The sequence below is a fragment of the Petromyzon marinus genome, chromosome 4, assembly GCF_048934315.1.
Source record: "Petromyzon marinus isolate PM22_M1 ecotype Great Lakes invasive population chromosome 4, UKy_Petmar_22M1.pri1.0, whole genome shotgun sequence".
Classification (NCBI taxonomy): Eukaryota; Metazoa; Chordata; class Hyperoartia; order Petromyzontiformes; family Petromyzontidae; genus Petromyzon; species Petromyzon marinus.
The window spans coordinates 18,161,225-18,177,962 of NC_133670.1; the positions used below are offsets into that span (position 1 = coordinate 18,161,225).

The 16,738-nt window shown below is 42.2% G+C and overlaps 2 protein-coding genes across 18 annotated transcripts in view; one reads left to right on the forward strand and one right to left on the reverse strand.

Annotated features, from left to right (window-relative positions):
- Nucleotides 1–12,091, reverse strand: part of MOCOS (molybdenum cofactor sulfurase) — a 68,448-nt gene extending 56,357 nt beyond the window's left edge. Inside the window, exons 1-5 of the mRNA XM_032945788.2 lie at nucleotides 11,804–12,091; nucleotides 11,391–11,560; nucleotides 10,445–10,616; nucleotides 7,352–7,441; nucleotides 7,008–7,074 (exon numbers count right to left, since the gene is read on the reverse strand). Coding sequence (XP_032801679.2) covers nucleotides 7,008–7,074; nucleotides 7,352–7,441; nucleotides 10,445–10,577 — 290 coding nt within the window. The 5' untranslated portion in view covers nucleotides 10,578–10,616; nucleotides 11,391–11,560; nucleotides 11,804–12,091. The remainder of the gene's footprint in view (nucleotides 1–7,007; nucleotides 7,075–7,351; nucleotides 7,442–10,444; nucleotides 10,617–11,390; nucleotides 11,561–11,803) is intronic.
- Nucleotides 12,092–12,329: 238 nt separating this feature from the next.
- The window catches only part of LOC116938552 (poly(rC)-binding protein 3-like), a 106,589-nt gene continuing 102,180 nt past the window's right edge, over nucleotides 12,330–16,738 (forward strand). For 15 of the 17 annotated variants that reach the window (XM_032945806.2, XM_032945790.2, XM_032945807.2 and 12 more), the window contains exon 1: nucleotides 12,817–13,688. In XM_032945806.2, the coding sequence (XP_032801697.1) occupies nucleotides 13,566–13,688 (123 nt within the window). In that variant the 5' untranslated portion in view covers nucleotides 12,817–13,565. The other 2 variants (XM_032945789.2, XM_032945800.2) reach the window with 2 other exon arrangements.

Consider the following 16,738-nt stretch of genomic DNA (forward strand, 5'->3'; position numbering starts at 1 on the left):
ATTGCAAGGGGTGTCCATGGAATATTCGGCCAAGTTTTGCACATTTTATCAAATCATTCACATAGCTATGGTACGAAATCTTTCACTTTGTATGTTCACATGGATGCCCGTGCATAGTTTGTCTACCACCAGTAATTATCTCAGGAGGGGTGTCTTAAATGTATGCAAGTGTCCACATTAAATCAGGGAGTCCCCAACCCACATCTGCCAATGCAAGAAAATACAATAAAGTGACAACGAAACAGTGGTAAAACTATTTCTCATTAACCCCAATGGCTTTAACTGATGCACAGAATAGCAACCATGGAGGGTGGTTGTTGCATATTTTGCCCAGTGCAGTCCGATGACCCCAGCAGTGGCTGCTTTAGAGCCCAACGATGGCTACAGATGCACCTCACGTGCGGGTTTTGTAATTCAGCTCTTCCCATGTTTGAAAAATATGTCCGGCACGGTCAGCATGAATGATTTTCCTGAGGCACTTTCACAATCACTTGCACAGCTTCTCAATCTCAGGTGGGTTTTTTGGGGGGGAAAATGAAACAATGCTTTTCCACCGTTAACATATAGCCTTTTGAGATATTGTGAGTTGTATTAGAATGATGTGTAAGCACACATTTTTTTCACTTTGCTGATGTTGCTGCTTTTGTTGCAGAAATGCACAGACAGGAGGGTATTGTATACATTACTCTTATCTGTCGTGATCTGGGGGACCAATATCATGGATCCTATTGTCTGTGGGGTTACCCGCAATTTTTATCCACTTATCTGTAAGGAAAAATCACGGATAATAGGAAGCTATCCCGCAAAGCACTAAATTAATATGGCCTTAAATTGATTGGTTGACTCTTGAGATGGTTGAACAACTAGCCCGAGATCGGTAGGTAGCCTGGCTGTGGGCCGTTTCCTTAATCAACAACTGACCTGAAGAAAAGCAGTAGAGCTATATTAGACTCGGTTTCCTTCTGTGGCAGAGAAAAATATACACATGCCCTAAACATTCCAAAATATTAAACTCACGGAGCTATATTATAGATATTGATCTCGTGCTCTCAGAGTACGAATGTTTCCTTAATTTAAAAAAACATCGTGCTTTCGATTTGTGTAACACAAGTACAAGATGAACGGCTTGAATATCTGCTTCCATTTATCATAAATGTTGCAGAGAAAGGTTTGTGGTTTTGGTTCCGAGATGATCAATCACAAAAAAAAATGCATTAAGCCAGAGTCTTGCTTCACGACAGGTCAGGCAAACTGTATTAATGAGTCATATCCCTTATCCACCGGTTTTGCAGTCATTATATTAAGGGTTCTTCTGTGACAGGTTTAATAATATGCATGTATTTATGCAGCATTCGATATACTGTACTTAAGAAACAGATATGTGTAGGGTGTACAGTGTGCGTGCATACATTTCTTACATTTTATTTTAACACCGGGAAGTGTTTTTTTTTTATCAGAAAGATGTAAATGTAGGGTCAAATGTGGTTACACGAGGAATGCTAAGTGTCCTTTTTGTCATTTCCCACAATGGCGATTTAAAATGTCTATATGCCTGTAAGCAACTTTAACTAACCGCATGAAAACTGACATTCAACATCACTGCATAAATTATTATGGACATCACATTTTCTTAGATATATTTTTTCCCTCTTTCTTTATGCAATCGCTAGGCTGTGCCATCCATCATTCATAATATATGAATCACCAAGCTGGTCTAATGTATCATTTATGCAAGCACTCCCGTGCCTGCTTCAGTCAGCACACCAGGCTAACCTGCACACCCCCGTAGAAACACTTCACCCGGCTCTGGCTTTCTTTATATACGCATCTACTGCGAAATAACACGTGCCCTAGAGCGCTTCGCTCATTATACTTAAGAGTTGATGCCTCGGCATTCGCACGTACACTATGTATGAAAATCATAAATAAATGCATTTACTTGTGGCACTATCAAACAGGAATGGCTGTACTTTATCCGCTGCCTTAAATTACGTGCGGTTCAAACACTTACGTCTTTAATATCGCAGCAAAAAAACAACCCTGTCTGGGTCTCTTCCTCTGCCCCATAAGGGGCCGTCCATAAATGACGTCACGCGATTTTGGACGATTTTTGACCCCCCCCCTCGTCACACGGCGTCACAAAAAGTCAGACCCCCCCCCCTCAAATATGACGTCACAAAGCTATGCCCCCCCCAAACCATATTTCCATTTTGAAAATGAAACATGCTTCAAATCGCTTTAATCTATTCTCATTGTAGTGCGTCTTTAATGTGGCGCTGCAATCTGATGTTATAGGAGAAAACACCATCGCAATCATTGAAGACTTGGTTCATCAAGGACGAAACACTGACGTACTCCTCCTGGTGAGACACTGCTTAACCAATACATACTTCACTTGGAATGGAACTTTCTACAAACAAACTGAGGGCACCCCAATGAGCTCCCCTCTATCTCCAGTTGTAGCCAACATTTTCATGGAGAAATTTGAGACCGACGCCATCCAGACTGCCACTCTGCGCCCAACCTTATGGAAGAGGTACGTGGATGACACTTTTGTCATCTGGCCATATTGCCGGCCTGCTCAAGACCAATTCCTCGACCATACACCCAGCCATCAGATTTACCATGGAAGTCGAAAAAGATGGCAAGCTACCTTTTTGGATGTCCTAATAAAAAATAAACCTGATGGTTCAATGAACCGCTCTGTCTACAGGAAAGCCACCCATACGGATGCTTACCTGAAACCGGATTCCCACCACCATCCATCCCATAAGAATTCCCTCATCAAGACTCTGCACCATAGAGCCCAATGCATATCCGACCAGGAACACATAGCCAGTGAACTGAAGCACGTGCACCAAGCTCTTAAGGCAAATGGTTACTCCGACTACACAATCCGGAAAGCTACAGTGAGGGAAAAAAGTATTTGATCCCCTGCTGATTTTGTACGTTTGCCCACTGACAAAGAAATGATCAGTCTATAATTTTAATGGTAGGTTTATTTGAACAGTGAGAGACAGAATAACAACAAAAAAAATCCAGAAAAACGCCTGGCAAAAATGTTATAAATTGATTTGCATTTTAATGAGGGAAATAAGTATTTGACCCCCTCTCGATCAGAAAGATTTCTGGTTCCCAGGTGTCTTTTATACAGGTAACGAGCTGAGATTAGGAGCACACTCTTAAAAGGAGTGCTCCTAATCTCAGCTTGTTACCTGTATAAAAGACACCTGTCCACAGAAGCAATCAATCAATCAGATTCCAAACTCTCCACCATGGCCAAAACCAAAAAGCTCTCCAAGGATGTCAGGTACAAGATGGTAGACCTACACAAGGCTGGAATGGGTTACAAGACCATTGCCAAGCAGCTTGGTGAGAAGGTGACAACAGTTGGTGCGATTATTCGCAAATGGAAGAAACACAAAAGAATTGTCAATCTCCCTCGGCCTGGGGCTCCATGCAAGATCTCACCTCGTGGAGTTGCAATGATCATGAGAACGGTGAGAAATCAGCCCAGAACTACACGGGAGGATCTTGTCAATGATCTCAAGGCAACTGGGACCATAGTCACCAAGAAAACAATTGGTAACACACTACGCCGTGAAGGACTGAAATCCTGCAGCACCCGCAAGGTCCCCCTGCTCAAGAAAGCACATATACATGCCCGTCTGAAGTTTGCTAATGAACATCTGAATGATTCAGAGGACAACTGGGTGAAAGTGTTGTGGTCATATGAGACCAAAATGGAGCTCTATGGCATCAACTCAACTCGCCGTGTTTGGAGGAGGAGGAATGCTGCCTATAACCCCAAGAACACCATCCCCACCGTCAAACATGGAGGTGGAAACATTATGCTTTGGGGGTGTTTTTCTGCTAAGGGGACAGGACAACTTCACCGCATCAAAGGGACGATGGACGAGGCCATGTACCGTCAAATCTTGGGTGAGAACCTCCTTCCCTCAGCCAGGGCATTGAAAATGGGTCGTGGATGGGTATTCCAGCAATGCAATGACCCAAAACACACGGCCAAGGCAACAAAGGAGTGGCTCAAGAAGAAGCACATTAAGGTCCTAGAGTGGCCTAGCCAGTCTCCAGACCTTAATCCCATAGAAAATATGTGGAGGGAGCTGAAGGTTCGAGTTGCCAAACGTCAGCCTCGAAACCTTAATGACTTGGAGAAGATATGCAAAGAGGAGTGGGACAAAATCCCTCCTGAGATGTGTGCAAACCTGGTGGCCAACTACAAGAAACGTCTGACCTCTGTGATGGCCAACAAGGGTTTTGCCACCAAGTACTAAGTAATGTTTTGCAGAGGGGTCAAATACTTATTTCCCTCATTAAAATGCAAATCAATTTATAACATTTTTGACATGCGTTTTTCTGGTTTTTTTGTTGTTATTCTGTCTCTCACTGTTCAAATAAACCTACCATTAAAATTATAGACTGATCTTTTCTTTGTTAGTGGGCAAACGTACAAAATTAGCAGGGGATCAAATACTTTTTTCCCTCACTGTATCACTCCAACCATGAAGAAGGACCCTCTTGAGGAGCCATTCAAAACCATCACTTTACTCTACATTGCGGGGATCACAAAAAAGATCTCCATAATCTTGAATAAACACAAGATCCAGGTCCGATTCAACACATTACATAAAATCCGTGATCTGGTTCCGTCTGTAAAAGATGTGATTCCAGACATACAGTACCCTGGCGTCTACAAACTAAGTTGCCTCTGTGGTAGTAGTTACATTGGAGAAACCAAACAACATGTATCGGACCGCATCCGTGAACACAAAGCAGACCTAAAACACGGTAGGACCAACACCTCGGCCGTGGCAGATCAGTTATAATTCAGTAGGCTCACATGACATTGACTTCTCCAAGACAGAGGTTCTCTGCAAGCCATCTGGCTACCATGAGAGATTCGTTCAAGAGGCTATCCACATATACAAACACAGAGACAATTTTAACTGAGAAGATGTATTCTGGCTTAGCAATCATTGGAAGGATTTGATAAGCCATTTCGGGTCTTAATTGATTGTTCACGCTTACGGTGGCTTTCAGACCGCATCCATTATTTTCGTCTCCCCCCTCTTTTTTCCGAACATAGATGGACTCGTCCATCTGAATAACTGCCAAATCGCTCTCCGCGGTGCTAACGTTAACAAAAAAAACGCCACTTTTTTCAAAAAAATTATTGCTGTGGTTTTCACACCTGATGATTGCTTGTGTTGCAGTCGAAACGTCGTGAGAATTTTAATGTTTTATATTTTTATTATTTTAATGTTTCCCTTCTACGTGACTTTACCGAAAGAACCAAGAATACGTTATTGTCAAGTTTGCTGCCACAGTTTGCTTTCGTCACGTCACTGTTTTGATTGATGGGAGTGACATCATCAGGTGACATCACTGGAGGGTTATGATGACAAACCTGTATGTAACTTTAAAGTCTTTGTTCTGATTAACAAAGCTTTCAACCGATGTCGGACAGCCCGGGACACCCAGCCGATGTGCGTAACATATTTAGTTTAGCGTTGTGCCTTATCTTACAAAGCAAATTCGAATGTACTGCGTTACGTGCAACTATTCTTCTACGAACATTTCTAGGCACTCCACAATGAAATACTGTTTGCCCTCTTTGTGTATGCTCCAGGGCTTTTGTATTGCAATCTTTAGGCACTCCACTAAAAAATATATAACTTGCATCAATATACCGTATAAATGTCCCAGTCTCAACGAGAGTGCCACTTGACAATCAAACATCACTTTACTGTGTGTGGGATAAGAGGTTCGATTTCTCATATGGTAAATTTAGTGGTAGGCAGGTGGTGGAATGAACAGGAAGAAAAGTAGCCATGAAGAATAAGTGATATATAAAAAGAGAAATAAATCCTTCTGAGGAACAATGCATCTCAAACATGGCTCAAGCTATAAATGCTTAGAGAACATTGGAAGCCTCCTGTGGCCGGTCATGTACACAGAGACGGCAGGCATGCTGCAGAATACGATAGATTGATAGAGTGGGTAAAAGCTGTTTAAGATTGATATATATAGCATGCTGGGCAGTCGCCTCAGGACACACCACTTGAGAAAACGTAATGTCACCCAAAGATGGTATTCTATTTATGGGCGTAAGTGATGCATGCAATTTCTAAATATTACATTGCGATGTAATGACAGTAAGTTCATGGGGCTTTTGATACTTAATTTAATCAAGCACAGGTGCATTGTGTGCACAGGTGCATTGCGTGCCTGCTTGGTGTCCACTGGAGCATAGCAGATACCTTTTCATGCTGAACACAAGATCGTGCAAGCGTAAACAGTGTTGCCAACCTGCTCACGAATGCTCTTCCATTGTATTTTATGCGTCAATATTATGAGTGTGGTGTAGTAATCAAGTGCGCAGGCTGTGACTGCACCGGGACCCACGGGCCAGTGGGGTGCAAGCACCGTGCTAGGATGAGGGGAGAAATCTGAGAGGGGGCCCCATATCATTCCCTGCACCAGGGTCCATGGCAATCAAAATATGCTACTGTCTACTGGAAAATGCTAATCGATGAATGGGCACCATTAGATATTCACAACCCGACCATAACCTGATCAAATTATGATCTTGTAAAAAAAAGTTATTGTGGACTTGACACGTGTGACGTTTCATCCTGATTACTCAATTTGGAAAAACGTGTACAAATTCCTGAAATTTCTGTGATATTTATAACATAGCCAGTTTCATACGGCACTGTACATATATTGTACATTTGACAAATACAGCGGTGGCTGAGGTTTGCAGCAGTGGCATATTTACCATTAAAAAAATGTCTCAACGATGGAGAACTATGACAAAACTGACAATTGTTGAACAATTTACAAAATGTGAATATTTATTGAAAATGAATAGATTACAAATGAATAAATGCCTCCACATTTGAGGACTATGGCCATCAGCGGTGACAAGCACGTGTATTGTTTTTAATGTTCTATTACGAGTATACATGCAAGGTACGTACCTGTATCTCACATTTTCAATTATGTCATGGGTGAATTTGCTGACATTATTATGACTGTGTGGATTACCTGCAATTGCAAAAAATAAAACGTGTTTTTAAACAGTTCCATATATATGGACTATATAAATGTTAAGAAAGTTTATTTAAGGAAGAAATATTTGTGCCTTTACAATTAAATTGTAAACGTTTAGTAAAAACTGAAAAGACCTAATAGTTAAACTGTAGTTTAATAAAATGAATGCAATTGACATGGTCGCCTGGGGAAACCTGGGCTACATTAGTGCTACAAATAAATACATACATTCTAATAAAACCCCCGATAAATGAGGCACAATTTGCATTACCGAAAACATTGGACGACAGGTCACGCATGAAGCCTTGAAGCTGGCTCTCAGCATAGAGAGTGGCCCCAGCATGATCGAGATAGGTCGTACCTGCACTCCAAGACACAAGGGTAACGCTTGAATAGACACCATGCTCATGGTATTGATTAACATCATCATTCATGAATCTGGGCAATGGTTTAAAATGAAGCAACAAGACCCTCTGTAGCTTTAGCTGCACGCAAATAATAGATTCTCCGATGTAGATTAACATACGGCATGCTTAGTAGCACAACCTTTAGAATATTAACGTAGTAGAGCAGAACTTCTAAAGGTGTATAAGTATTATGTACATCACTTAATGTTTATGAAGATATTAATGCAATATCTAGAGTGAGATGTGAAGAGCAGTTATCTATACAGACTGCTCCACCAATTTAAATTAATGGTTGTGATTTGGAAGCTTATATAGTTTATGTAAACAGGTTAGAAATTCTGAAAGCAATATTTCATCCAATAATTTATCGGACTCAACTAATCAGTCACCATATTGCTTATCCACTCAATATTTTACAGGAGCATTGTAAACTATGCAAGCCCCTTTTGAAAGTCATATAATGGGCATGCATGTTCTTTTGGGAAAGGAGAAATTACTCTTGAATGAAAATACTCTTATTCTTGGTTCTTTCGGTAAAGTCACGTTGAAGGGAAACAATAAAATAATAAAATATATATTTTATTGGTTAATAAAATATATATTTTATTGGTTAATAAAATATATATTTTATTGGTTAATATATATTTTATTGTTTCCTTCAACGTGACTTTACCGAAAGAACCAAGAATATGAATCACTGCAGTCACGAAAGCTTTAAATCAAAATTTGAAAATACTCTATTTGGCAGAAATCTACAAAATTATTGCCTTTAAATGTCAACAGACTACCCAAGGGTATTTAATGACACAAGTGGAAAAGAATTACATAAAAAGTGATAAAACAGCGGTATGCATTGACAAACGAGTCTGGCAGACATTTGAGATATGGGTGCGAGTTGATCAGGGCTATGCTTGTCCACACTACTCGGTTATAATACCGCGCAATCAAATAATCATACTTTTGTAAATTAGCGGTCACATGTCACGATACGATTGCAGGTATTGAATCATTACTTGGACTGCTGTGTCTGTAGCAGCAATTAATGTAGTAGAATTAAAGGTATTTTCTAAGTCACTAATTAAAATTCTAATGTTTATATTGGAAGTTATGGATGGGAGATATTTCAGCAACTTGGTGGTTATATTTACTTAAATGTAATCCCTTGTGTTGTTTTATACATCATTAATACTTTGAGAATTGTAAGATTAAAAAAAAATCTGAAATAGCCTTACTATTAGTATTTTATATTTTTTTAGGAGCAGAAGAAGACCTCAAGCTGGTGTGGTTCACCCAAGGTTTGTAATAATACTACAAAGTTTTAGCACAGTTTAGACTAAAAAGCCAATGCAATTGGTTTGCGATGGAACCAAAAACAACATTTGGACATTTGCTTATAACTTTGGTCAAGAAGCACCACCACCAAGCAGAAGTGGATAAAGAAACTTCCCAAGGTGGGTGGGAGGGGGGTCGGTCCAAGAATTTTAAACCTTTTATACAGGGCCTTGCACCAAATAAAATATATTTTCTCTGGTAAATAGCAATAAAATAAAAAAAATTGGTGTCTCAAGATGGGAATTTTGCCTCCCCCCCCCACCTTCCATGGATTTGCCACTGCTGCCAAGAAACAAAAAGGAAGATTCTGTCAATACTGAAGCAGCGAGCCAGCTATAATTGTGGTACGATCATGACTGCATGACTTCTGGGAGCTGTGATGGGAGGATTTTTGCTAAAACCAGCAAAAGGCTGCAAAACAGTGGATTAGTGCAACACAGCATGAGCCATGGAGCTTACAAAAGACATGACACAGCATGGATAGCAGTGGAAGGTGTGCAATTGTGCGAGTGTTCTTGCTCCTGAGTTTAGAAGCCCTTTGAATGCACATATGCTGAAATGTGCGTTTTTATTAGTGATTCCAAATGGAACCATCATTCTGAATCATATCGGTATTGAGGTGAAGTTGTAAATATCCTTCATGACCAAATGTGACACATATCTGACAATTACCCAGGTCTGTGGTGCCACACATTCTTTGTGCAGCTGTCAGGATATTTATGATTTAATGTAGAGAGTGACAATACCAGTGACACAGAGTGAATTAATCTTTTCTCCGTACTGACCTGGTTAGTGCATAGGTACACAATGACATGATTTATCTTTAGAAAATTAATTGTGGATTTGAATATTTTAAAGCAAAACATACACAAATAATTGTATAATAAACCACATAAAACAAAAGGAAACACTCAACCACTGTACGAATAAACTTTAGCATGAACACAGAATGAACAAATGTAAATTATTGTCCATCAAGCTATGCTGATAAACGTCTGAAATATTACAATGCCCTGCTGCCCAGTTGCATAACATAAAGAGTTCCAAAGATATGGTGACAAGTATGGACATTTTTACAAGATACATATTTTTAAAAGTCCACTTTTATATATAAATCGGTGCTTTGGTTAAGAGCATTATACAGTACTCAATCAGAGAGTTGTCAAATGAAATCCTATTCCTGACTCATTTCCACCTATCATCGAATTTGGACGACAACAATTGTACTATGTAGTGACTGTGCCCAACTATGGAAATGTAGAATTTCCATAACTGGTCACAGAAAAAAGATGGATAAGCACAGTTGCATTCTTTGAGGTGAGTAGGGTGACACTTCCATATATTTTTTTACTGTAAATAGTATTAATATTGTCATTATAGACTGCCATACATACAGTCCCCATGGCCCTATTAAGTGAGTAGGCAACCTTTATTTCAATTAGGTGAGAGTCGTAGAACAGAACAATGGAAAACTCTGCTGTGGGTGAAAGTTATTTAATGATCAAAGGTCTCCATTCATTTGTCCATAATTGTATGAGTCATGCCAGTAAAAATACAACAATCACACTGGGTAAATTCATGGGAATACAATGCAGTTACCCTATAACCACTGGCAAAATAAGTACCTTGGAGTCTCTTAAATTCCTTCTCCACTATTGCTTCTATTTGGCCATCATAGCCGTACCACCCTTTGGCACTATCCAGAAAGTTGGGTAGGTCCAAGAATTCTCCAGCAGGGCTTTGCACACCACTGTCCATTCCTGAAACGCTCTCAGGCTGCTGCAGGAGGAGTGTGACCTGTCAATGAGTAATTTTTGAGTACAGTCATTAACATCGCGGTTGTTACATCACAACACAGCACCAACGTACACATCAGATGTTCAATCCATTAGTTTCATACTCCAAATGTATTCGCCGTCACTTATTTAATCATGTGTCTCTTCGAAGGGGATGCTTTAGAAAAACGTGGTAGCTTCAGAGCACTTACTTCGAAATAGTTTCTAATTTTCTGCACTTGTGAGAGTGTTAGCCACGTGTACAATTTGCGTTAAAGAGGCAACCCAAAGGGGAAATAGCTCTTGCCGACACGCGGCGAGTTCAAAGTCACGTTAATAAGACTTTAACATCACAGGCAGGAGCCGCTCATATCGTCCTGCAGGTAACTTTAAAGAGTGCCGTAGTAACGCTCAAGTGACATCACTAGAGTGCTCGTCACTCTGCCTTGAACGTATTTTTTTTTCCATTAACAAAGCCTCGGTCTTTGAGCTGGCATGCAGAAATAGCCTAGCCGAAGTGATGTCCGCAGAGGTTCACGGTTCGATTCCAGCGGCCGCCCTGATCATTCACGCGGTTTTAACGATGCACTGCGAACGCTTGGCAGAACCCTCCTTTAAAAAAAACAAGACTGTGAGAATTTTCTGCGGTAAACTCACGTTGTGGTTCCAAATACCGATCAAGCGGGCGATATCGTCACAGGATATTCGGGGCTCTACAACTGTATCTTCCAGCAAATGTAATGACAATATGGCTTTAACGAATACCGTACCCCCCCCCGCCCCCCCCATAAATTACCGGTCAAGCTGGAGCTGACGTGGAACAACCGGTGACGGCGGCGCGGTCAAGCGCACACTTTGACACATCTACGGCGCCGCGTGCACGGGCAAAGTTGCGGGTCAGTTTCCTCGTCAACAAATCAGCGCCGCGTCCACCGGGGCCTCCTCCTGCACACCACGCGTGGACATCTTTCAGAAGATAAGAGAGAGATGCGATAAGGGTAAAACAAAACAACAACAAAAAACCCAACATTGAATGAGACTGCTGCACGCTGCTTCAAGAGGTGGCGAGCGACGGCGGACAACGCGAACGACTTGTCACGCGTGCGGACCGAGAGTGCAAAGGTCAGAGGCAAGGGGAGGGGGCGAGGAGTCAGGGGGGGGGGGGGGTGGGGAGTGGTGGTGCAGCGGTTAGCGCGCTGCGCTACGAACCCGAAGAGGCGAGTTCGATGCCCTGCTCACGGTCACCAACACCGGTGATGGAGATTATCTGAACCGGTTCTGGGCCGCCGCCGCCGCCTCCTCCTCCTCAACCCCACCTAGGTCGACTCGGCCTCAAATGAGTAGCTGGTGCGGTGTAAAAAAAACAAAAACATCGCCGCTGTTGTGGGTAGACAAAGGCGGCCGGGCGTGGTTTGTTAGCCACCCCACCTCGTGCTAACTCGCTGTCAGCACTTGCCCCAACAGTCTGTGTGGGCTATAGGGGGGGAGGGATCTTTGTCTTTGTTTTGTGGGGGAGGAGGAGGTGGACGGGGGGGGGCGTAGACATAGAGGAGGGGGCGGGGCGCCATGGAGTGCACGGGGACCCGTCGCCCTGGGCAACTGGGTAACAACCCAATGGGAGCGACGGAACACGCCCCCCCCCCTTTACTACGGCGCGCCACGTGGGGACAAAATTCAAAGAGGAGGGGTGGGGGGCGGCGAGAGAAGAGAAAATAAATCGCGTTTTCGCGCTGTGTGGTTCGCTCCCCGTTGCACCCCCCACACCCGAGGCAACGCCGAGTAGCGAGCGGCGCGTACTCCCTGCGACTCGCGTGTTGTCGTTGTTAGGGCGGCGCTCGCGTTGGACGGGGCTCGCGTTTTGGCTGGGCTGGTGGTTGTGAGTTTTGTCCCAAAAATATATATCGGCCAGGCTATTATATATAGAGAGTGAGCGGGCGGGGGGGAAAGGTTTCTTTGCTAGTGAGAATTGCGCTCAGGGTCTAAACTAGACAGCACCTTCCAAAACCCGCTGCTCTTCTTCCACCACCACCTCCTCCTGCTGCTGCTGCTCCTTGGCTCCCCGAGAACCCTGTCCTCGCGCAGTCATCCCCAGCCAGAACCCACCACCCCACCCCCCTCTCCTTTTTGTCTTCACTCCCCCGTGCATCAACCTCCTTCCTAAAACCTACCTTTAAAAAAAAAACAAAACCCCGTTTTTACCAAAAAAAAACCCCGAGGTGAGTGTGTATTTTCCCATCCATTATCTTCATTTTTGTTCTTGTAATTCCGTCGCTGCTCTGTGTTGCATTTAAAGCGCCGCTGCTGCTGCTGCGTGGTCGTGTATGGGTGATGTGTGATCGCTGTGATGCACGATGCAATGTGTGATGATGATGTGATGGATGTGCGTTCATTGGGAGCCGCGCACGCGGTGCAGCGCTTAACATTGGCATCGTGACATCTCGCAAGGGGTGGAAGGGCACTTTTGTTGTACCTGTGAATATCCCAGCGTTGTGCTTGCTCGGTGTTTATCGGTATATGCATTTCCCCGTACACGCTGGGTGTTGCGATCCTCTGCCCTAAAGTGTTCCCTCTTCTACCACCCCCCTGTTTCATTTTGGAGTTTCGCAAAGTCGAAGCTATTGCCGTTTTGCAAAACGCGCGACCTTCCTTGCTCGTTCATCACCCCTCCCCCCTTCCCATCCCTCCCCATTCACCCACGTGTGATGCTGCTTCTCTGATGGCGACGATGGTGCTCATAGTGATAGCGGTGAACCTTTCAAAAAGACCGTACGTGTAAAACTTAACGGCACCCACCACCGCCGCCGCCGCCACAATTCCACAAACAGACAAGATAGACTGACGTGACAGGGTTGACGGACGGGAACAGCATCCAGGAGAAATATCAACAACAGCAGCAACAGAAACGGCAGCAGCTACAACGTTGGAGTGGAGGTCGGGGTCACCAGGGCCGGCCCTCTCTGGCCAGGGGCCCATGGCGTGGCCCATGGCCCTGAGTAGACCTCACCACCACACGGGGCCCATGACCAACCGGGCTCTGGAAGCAATGGCTTACGCTAATTCCTCCTACACGCTGCCAGCCTTGTTTAATATGCCGGTAATTGTCTGCCCTTTTTAATCTTTTTCTTTTGGGTTTTTTTTTGCATTGCCATTTGCGTCCTTTTGTGGGCCACTTTTGGTCCTTTCTTGGTTCTGTGGATTTTGTTACTCCAGTCTGTATTGCATTATAATTCTCAATATTGACAGCTCCCCCCTCCACGTTCATTATTATGCTTTCTTCATATTTAATTGCACATTTTTATTGTGTGCATGCTTGGGCGGGGGAGGGGATTTATGTCACCTTTCCGTTTCCTACCCGTGGTGCTGAACGTGCATGCGTTTGCTGTGATTTGCATGTGAATTGCACTGTTAAGTCAATGGGAGCTCTGTCGCTTTTACTGTTTGTACTGTGGTCCAGGGCCAGCTTGTGTGCCTGCATACAGTGTGCCGTGTGTATGTATATGTGTGCGTGGCATTTGTGTGTGGGTTTTTTTATACTACGGACTTAATAACATCACAGCTCTACTCTATAACGGAAGTATACCCGTGTGAACAGGTAAAGTGTGTAGTCGCGAGTGAGTAGTGTCATGTGGTCATTGTGCAACTGGGGGGAGGGGTGGTGGCACCGCATTGCAATTCGTCTATATGTAATGTGCGCAAACGTCTGCTACCTGCAAAGTCTAGAAACAAAACTTGAACTTTTTTTAACTTGCAAAATCACTATTCAATGTCTAAAAATGTGTTTTTTTTTTAAGACGACGATTGTGCTTACCAAAGGTCTAAATATGAAAAAGGCGATAAAGGCTCTGAAAAATTATGGTCCATGAAATGCTAAGTTTCTATGAGATAATTAGGCGTTATGAGCAATGTGTTACGAGGCTGATTTGCTGAGAAGAATGCATCCATTGCTGAGTAAACGCGGTCTTGGGATGGCGTAAATCAATTTCCGTTAACAGTGCATGCAGATAAATGTTCGTTACCTAACTGCAGTACTTTGTTGTGAACAAAAACGTAAAAAAGATTATACTGTGTGCAATAGTCCTGCACTTTACTAAACGACAGTATTGCCTGCTTTTATTCAAACATGGGGAACCACGAACGCAGTTGAAAAACAAGGGTGAATAATGTTACGTTGTGGGTCTGAGAGCCAGATCAAGGCAATCTTAGTTTATATTTTTTCAGTGTGAATTTATTAACCTTTCTTTTAGGTGCTAATTCTTGGAAAATTTACGTCAACTTTGTATTTCTAGGGTATTAAAGAGATATATACAAATACAATTCTGGATCTACTTCTGCACAGGATAATAAATGAATACACGTGCAGGTTTGTGAAATGTCCTTGGGAATGTCAACGATTTAAGAGGTACATTTCAGACACTTTAAATGTGGGTAAGTACTGGTACTCTTCAGAGTATGACAACTAAATAGGTCTAATTCAGAATTTTTAAAAAAATATTTGCAAGGAAAAAGGCTCAATACTTTTAGTTGTATATTCAGTACTGGGTCTAACACCACTTACATTCCACAAGTCAGCCATATTTTCTAAAACTAGATAATTACCTTCAAAATGTGACCCAACAAGGATTATGGGGTTTTTTAAATGCGAGATTACCTATTTTTATGAACTGGCCTCTTGTGACCCTTTGAAAAAAACGATTTCACAAAAAGAATTCTGTCTTGAATTGACTAACAAACAAAATACGATGAGTGTAATCAATTCACACTGACAGGGAAATATTTTAATGAGCTCATAAGATGTTGGATGTAAAATAATTACTCTGACGCAGAGGTGGCGTAGTTGATTCGTGATAGCACCATGAAGAAAATTGAGTTGCAAATATGAATTGGCTGCATCGTTTTCATAATTTGACATCCATGCCATATGTTTCCGTGAAATAAGTACATATTTCAAGGATGATAAAGTGTATTTTCCCGTTGTGTTGTTCTGACAAAGGCTTTTTTTAAACATTGGTTCCAATTTTCCTTCAGAAATTAGACCATTCAAACTGTGAAGTAGTATTAAATGAAAGCTTCACCATTCCAAAGTGACAACTGTGTTTTTCTTTAGTCGCCATAATTATAAAAATGTAATTATTATTGTCTGGGGTTGGACATCCTACAGCAGCAGCATTAAGCACATTTTCATAGCTTAATGGAACGTGGCGTGTTAAATCGGTGTTAAGGGTCAAAGGCAATCTAAGCTCATTTTATATTCCTTTTCCCGCCTAAAATGCTAATGAACTGCAATATAAGAACAAATGGTAACGCAATTGTTATTCAGCAACTTAATAAGTCCTATGTACATGTTATAATTTTGTTGGAATCTAGGCGATACGAAATAAATATTTTGAGCACATTAGCCGTGTAATATTTTACATTGGTGTTTCCTTTTACAGGAAATGATGTTGATGTTTTAATATGCACTGCAAAGCACCACTTTATTATCTGCTTTTCCAAGGCAATGGCTCGACTGTAATCCCAACGGTTGCAATCCCCGAGGAAATGAAATATATTCCCTGGGTTTGAGTGAAACCTCAAAACATACAAATGTAATATGTTTTTTGGCTTTTACAAAAAAACATCACTGGCACGTGGGGGATGAATCTGCCAGGATGCATTGCTCTTCCTTTCATTTATCACTTTGTATATTCCTTTTGCCCGAGGTTAAACAAAGGTCAAACATATCTCAGACTTTGTCCTTTAAGCATCGTTTAGCTTAGTATAGGTAAGTACAGTGAGGGGAAAAAGTATTTGATCCCCTGCTGATTTTGTACGTTTGCCCACTGACAAAGAAATGATCAGTCTATAATTTTAATGGTAGGTTTATTTGAACAGTGAGAGACAGAATAACAACCAAAAAATCCAGAAAAACGCACGTCAAAAATGTTATAAATTGATTTGCATTTTAATGAGGGAAAAAAGTATTTGACCCCTCTGCAAAACATGACTTAGTACTTTGTGGCAAAACCCTTGTTAGCAATCACAGAGGTCAGACGTTTCTTGTAGTTGGCCACCAGGTTTGCACACATCTCAGGAGGGATTTTGTCCCACTCCTCTTTGCAGATCTTCTCCAAGTCATTAAGGTTTCGAGGCTGACGTTTGGCAACT